The 5,079-nt window shown below is 35.6% G+C and overlaps 1 protein-coding gene across 1 annotated transcript; it reads right to left on the bottom strand.

The window, feature by feature from the left end:
• Positions 1 to 3,816: 3,816 nt before the first annotated feature.
• Positions 3,817 to 4,853, bottom strand: LOC128869193 (protein dj-1beta). The gene is made up of 3 exons (XM_054111707.1): positions 4,590 to 4,853; positions 4,179 to 4,498; positions 3,817 to 4,111 (listed from the first exon to the last, which is right to left on the bottom strand). Exons 1-3 carry the CDS (start codon positions 4,812 to 4,814, stop codon positions 3,961 to 3,963), a joined length of 696 nt encoding a protein of 231 aa, XP_053967682.1. The 5' UTR covers positions 4,815 to 4,853; the 3' UTR covers positions 3,817 to 3,960.
• Between the last annotated feature and the right edge of the window lie 226 nt (positions 4,854 to 5,079).

Genomic DNA, 5,079 nt, shown 5'->3' with positions numbered 1-5,079 from the left:
CTATGCCTGACTGTTGTTCGGTTTGAGCGCAGTAGTCTCTATGTACAAATGATCACCGAAAAGTGAAAATAAAGTGGAATCGTTTTAAACCTCCTAAAGTATGTAGCGAATGCGCTCTTAGAAATGGGAAGCAGAATACACTCAGTAATAATAAGAGACGAGCGTATGCATCCTCTACAGGTGTTTTGCTCAAGTTTCTCTTTAAAGTTTGTGGTAAATGTCATGGTGTTGCCTCACAAATGGAGAGCTTTAAGTTTATAGCACACATTATTGTAATACCATTGGATAAGAGCGAAAGGAAAAGTAAAAGCGAGGAAGGGCAGTGAACAGTACCGAGTAAATGAATAATTAATGAGACTCTGTGGGCTGTTCATATGAATGGTTGGCTTGTATAGAGCACAGAAAGGCCTTGACGAACATACACGGTTAGCAGCGTCATCACGATTGAGTGTTACGGCTATATCAGCTTGAGTTGCTCCTACGATGGCAACTAATTCCGTCTTGTCCAAAGCTATCTTGAAACATGACAGACCCAGCGCTAACTGAGGCGTTACGTAGAGAGCCAAGCAACTTTTTCACCTAGAGAACGATCTTTGCCCAAAACTAACTCGTCGTTGGCTGACTGTCTAGCTAGTTGAACAGTGATTTAATTAATATTGTTCCCAAGCGATGGAAACCATTTCTCGACTAATTTAAACTGTCTGCTTTGTTCAATGGCCTCAGCCGTTCATCGTCGCTTGATCATTAAAATAAATGCTTATATCCTTAAAGGTTATTAAACTTGTGAACAGTCAATCGGCTGCTTCTTTGAAGCATCTATGTGATTTCCAAGTAGCTATTGTTGTTGCTGTAGCATAACTGCGTAATGTTGTTGCTGTAGCATAACCAACGTAAACGTAAGCCCGTATCAGCTGACACGATGAAACTAAACTGTTCCGTTCCGTAGTATCGTAGAACATTGTTTCATCGTGTCAGCTGATATGGGCGTACGGGCATACGTTTACGTTGGTGAGTGTGAGCACCATAACCCAATATCGGTCGTTGGAAACTGTCATATTTTGTCATTCAGATGGTCGAGAAAAGGAGTTATTCTGAAAGGGCTCTGAGTAAATAGGGGTCCATATTTCTATCGTTAGTGAGTTTTTATTTTTCTATGTTTAATTCAAAACAACGGAACTCCAAATAGAAAAGTTTGTAAATGACGAGATAACTTAGTAAAATATTTTTTCAGATAAAATTTTAAATTTTTAGTTTTGACAAGATAAAATGAAGGAATAAGTTTTTTATATAAATTTTTCATTTTTCTTAATTTAATAATTTTTTATAGGGTTTATAAAACGGGGCCCCTGCTTTTTATAAGCAGAAAATTTAATAACGAAAATATATATTTTTTGCTGAAATAAATAACTTCTATGTACGAGAATATGTATGGTGCTTTCTGCGCTACCTTTTTGCATGCGAATTTCTGCTCACTTTTCGCCTTGAAAAATAATTAAAAAAGTAAACTTTCGAAGAAATCCAAAAGTAAATGCTGAAAAAAAACTAATATTAAACAATAAATTTAAAAATACACTTACAATTTTCCTATATCACACTATTTACTAATTTTACTCTGAACTCCACACTACAACAACGACAACTGCATACATACTAGGTACACACATACATGCATGCATGGAAATAACTCCCATGCGTTCTACAATAAGGAAACAGGCGTCGATTAGTTTTATAAGTTTTACTTGTTTTAAGTTTTTAAACAAATTTATTTTAAGTTAAGTTTACAAAATACAATAAGAAATATTGTGCATAATTGAAAATTTTGCATTGAAAAATTGAAATAAGTAAATGCATTCAAATGTGAACACTACAAAATAAATAAATAAAAAATAACATCCCATTAAAAGAATTTTATAAAACATGGTAATTTTGCATAGGGAAGGGAGCTTAAACATATAAAACCAAAAAAGCGATATACAACAGCAACACAACGCAAAACATTTGGAGATTGTAAACTTTGAAGAATTGAAAGAAAAACGATCAAGAAAATATGTAGATAATAAATTATCTACATAGTAATTTATACATATTTCTAATACATAATATATTAATATATATATAAATTTATATGTATATATTTACTTTATATACATACATACATATAATAAAATTATGATTATTAAAATATATAATTAAAAAAAAATCAATAAAAAAAACTTGAACAACAGCAACAAAACGTATTAAATCTAGAAGTGAAACTAACAACCAACCAATAACAGCAAAATAACAAAATATGATAAAAAGAATAAAGGAATACAAGCGAAAATACAGATAAAAATTGTAATAAAGCAACAAAAAATTTAAATTTGTTTCCTTAATTTATTGCACCGTACAACTGTAAGCTGGAAAAAGAAGTTGATGGAAAATAAAAAAAGACGACCTCGAAAAAAAGGCGAACGAAATGCGAGAAACGTTTAGAAATCTGCAACTTCATCCTTGATGTAGAAAAGATGTTGTTGTTGAAGCAGTTTACTAAATACAGCCTGTGTGGAGTAGTCACCGATGGTCATCGTCTAACTGATCTAATGATAGGCCCAAGAAACGTGGAGTTTCGACATGTTGGGTCCATAGGGAGAGGGCTGTTAGGTGAGTGAGTTTGAGAGGGTATGTGAATAGGTGAATGTCGATAACGGGTAAGAGTCTCCCGATGGATGTCGTTTAATGTCTGTCTATACACTGTCCGGTGCAGTGGTTGTAGTTGTATTTTGGCCTGGATCTCGTTAGTGTAGCTGCAGAGGTGCCTCCCGACGCGCGTGGGAGGTGGATTAGGCTTTAACACATGTCTGCGTGGGTGCTAGCCTCTAGGAAAGCTGACACCTATTGAATAGATGCGTAAGATATTTTCGCTAGCAATTTAAATTGTATCGGTCTGTGGATACGGACAAAATAGGCTGCTTAAACTGGTCATTGGAAGATGAAAGCATCTAAATCGTTTTAAAAATCTGTGAACAGAGGGTGTTACTTCAGTAGGGCTATCCATCTGATGTTTACTGATCAGCTTGTCTTATTACTGCCGAAATGTGGAAAGCATTCATATTGATTTCACTACTGAAATCTTGGCTCTGGTAGCCGTGGAATTATCGAAAGCCTTCTACACTATCAGACATAAAACATAATTAGAAAACTCTGCCCTCAGGCTAAAACTGAAGCGGTGGGCGACATTAATCAATAACACTTCAATGTCAGAACTCAACGGATCGAATGCCGCTTTACATAAGTATGCATGTACGTACAGAAGCCTCGCATGATATTAAAAAATCAATTGATTGCACTTTCGAGGTGACAAAAAACTGAAGTTACCTGTTTGAGTGCAGATAAATTCAGGCAAGCGTATTCTCTTTTAATATTAACGTGGCAAGAAATTTCTTCTGAATACTCAACCTAGCTGTAAAATTTATTCAGTATATTTTGTCTATGCCGCTCTACTTTTTATGTTGAAATCATACTTTGTTATGCCTTTTGTATTTTCCATGCATGCGCATATTCATTTGAGTTCGATAAGCTACAATTTCAACATTAAAAATTAAACATTCAAAGCGAAGGCCCTAGTAGCCAGTGTGATAATTTAGTTAGTTATATTGTATATATCCCCTATACATAATAATAAATAATAAAACCAGATCATGTTTCCGAACGCAATACTCTTGAACATCTGTGTGTTAAGAAAATATCTTAAAAATCTCTCTTGCTAATTTAAATAATCTATTGTTACACACTTTAATTTGCGTTTCCCACTGCAGCACACATTAAATCAATAATCTCTTTTTTAATCGTAATAAATCCTTAAGCGTTGTTTTATTCGAATTTTATAGAAATATTTAATATCTCTTCCATAAATAAAGTTAGACAAAACAGTTTTTGGTTCAACTAGGTAAACCTTCTATCACTCGCTGTTATGCAGCTTTATGCCAAGAGCATTCCCTTGGCCACCTCTTTAGCTTTATCGGCACTAGTTAAAACCTCTGCAAGTTTTAAACCGAAATCAAAAGCTGTGCCAGGACCGCGACTGGTGATCAAGTTACCATCCTGTACCACCTTTTCGTTGTCAACATATCTAACGTAAAAAAGTTAAAATACAAAAATTTTAAAACCAAACTGTAAATTCAATTCAATGCACTTACTTGTACGATCCCTTCAATTTATCCTTAACCGAAGGGTACGAAGTCAAACTCTTGCCACAGCAAATGCCATGCGCAACAAGCGCGGTAGGTGCAGCGCAAATAGCCGCCACAATACGTCCAGCTGCTTCTTGTTCTTTGAGCAGTGCGCCAAGCACTGCATTCTCAGACATTGCCTTTGCGCCACCAAGCCCTCCGGGCAAAACGATAGCATCGAATATACCGCCCTTTGCTATCTCCAAAGATGTGTCGGGCACAATGCAAACATCACGCGAGCATTTTACTGCATCCGCACCGAGCAGGCCTGCGACGGTTACCTTAACCTAAGTGTTTGGCGTTAAGTTATATGCATTTAAAAATAACTCAAATTAAAGCATCTATTATTGACTGACTGTTCGCCTCTTTTGCACTTACCCCGGCACGACGCAAGACATCAGCGGCTACAACGAATTCCATTTCCTCAGACCCGGGGGCAAGTATAACCAATGCAGTTTTAGACATGTTGCAGGATGTGCTATAATCGAAATTCCACTGATTTGTCGTTGATAATAAGCTACGATGCTGTGCGGCTTTTGCCGAAGTTATTTTGCCGGTAAGTGTTATTGAATTGAATAATGACCTTCGCAATGCGACAAACATTTGTAGTAATTTTTTGATCCGGTGAAAATTTTAGACCAGTGTTAAACTGTCACAAGAAATTTGTTTTGGGAAGTTTTGGCAGCGCCATACTGCCAAGCAGAAATTATATTTTGGGGTGCTTGTCTTAGCTGTGTATATCAACAATGTTGCTATGTGCAAATGTTGCTGAAACATTTGTTTGCTAAGATTGAAAGCATCGAAACCGAAAATATTAATTGTTTGTTTCAGTTTTTTATTGAAATATCTTGAATAATTCAGTTCTTTT

This window comes from Anastrepha ludens, chromosome 2 (genome assembly GCF_028408465.1).
Source record: "Anastrepha ludens isolate Willacy chromosome 2, idAnaLude1.1, whole genome shotgun sequence".
Lineage (NCBI taxonomy): Eukaryota > Metazoa > Arthropoda > Insecta > Diptera > Tephritidae > Anastrepha > Anastrepha ludens.
This window is presented reverse-complemented; position numbering and strand designations above follow the sequence as displayed.

Bases quoted from the DNA above. Each gene is read 5' to 3' on its own strand.
- LOC128869193 (XM_054111707.1), bottom strand. From the start codon at position 4,814: ATGTTTGTCGCATTGCGAAGGTCATTATTCAATTCAATAACACTTACC. The intron at 4,499-4,589 runs GTAAGTGCAAAA...CCAAACACTTAG, and splicing joins ATGTCTTGCGTCGTGCCGGG to GTTAAGGTAACCGTCGCAGG. The intron at 4,112-4,178 runs GTAAGTGCATTG...TTTTTACGTTAG, and splicing joins AAATTGAAGGGATCGTACAA to ATATGTTGACAACGAAAAGG.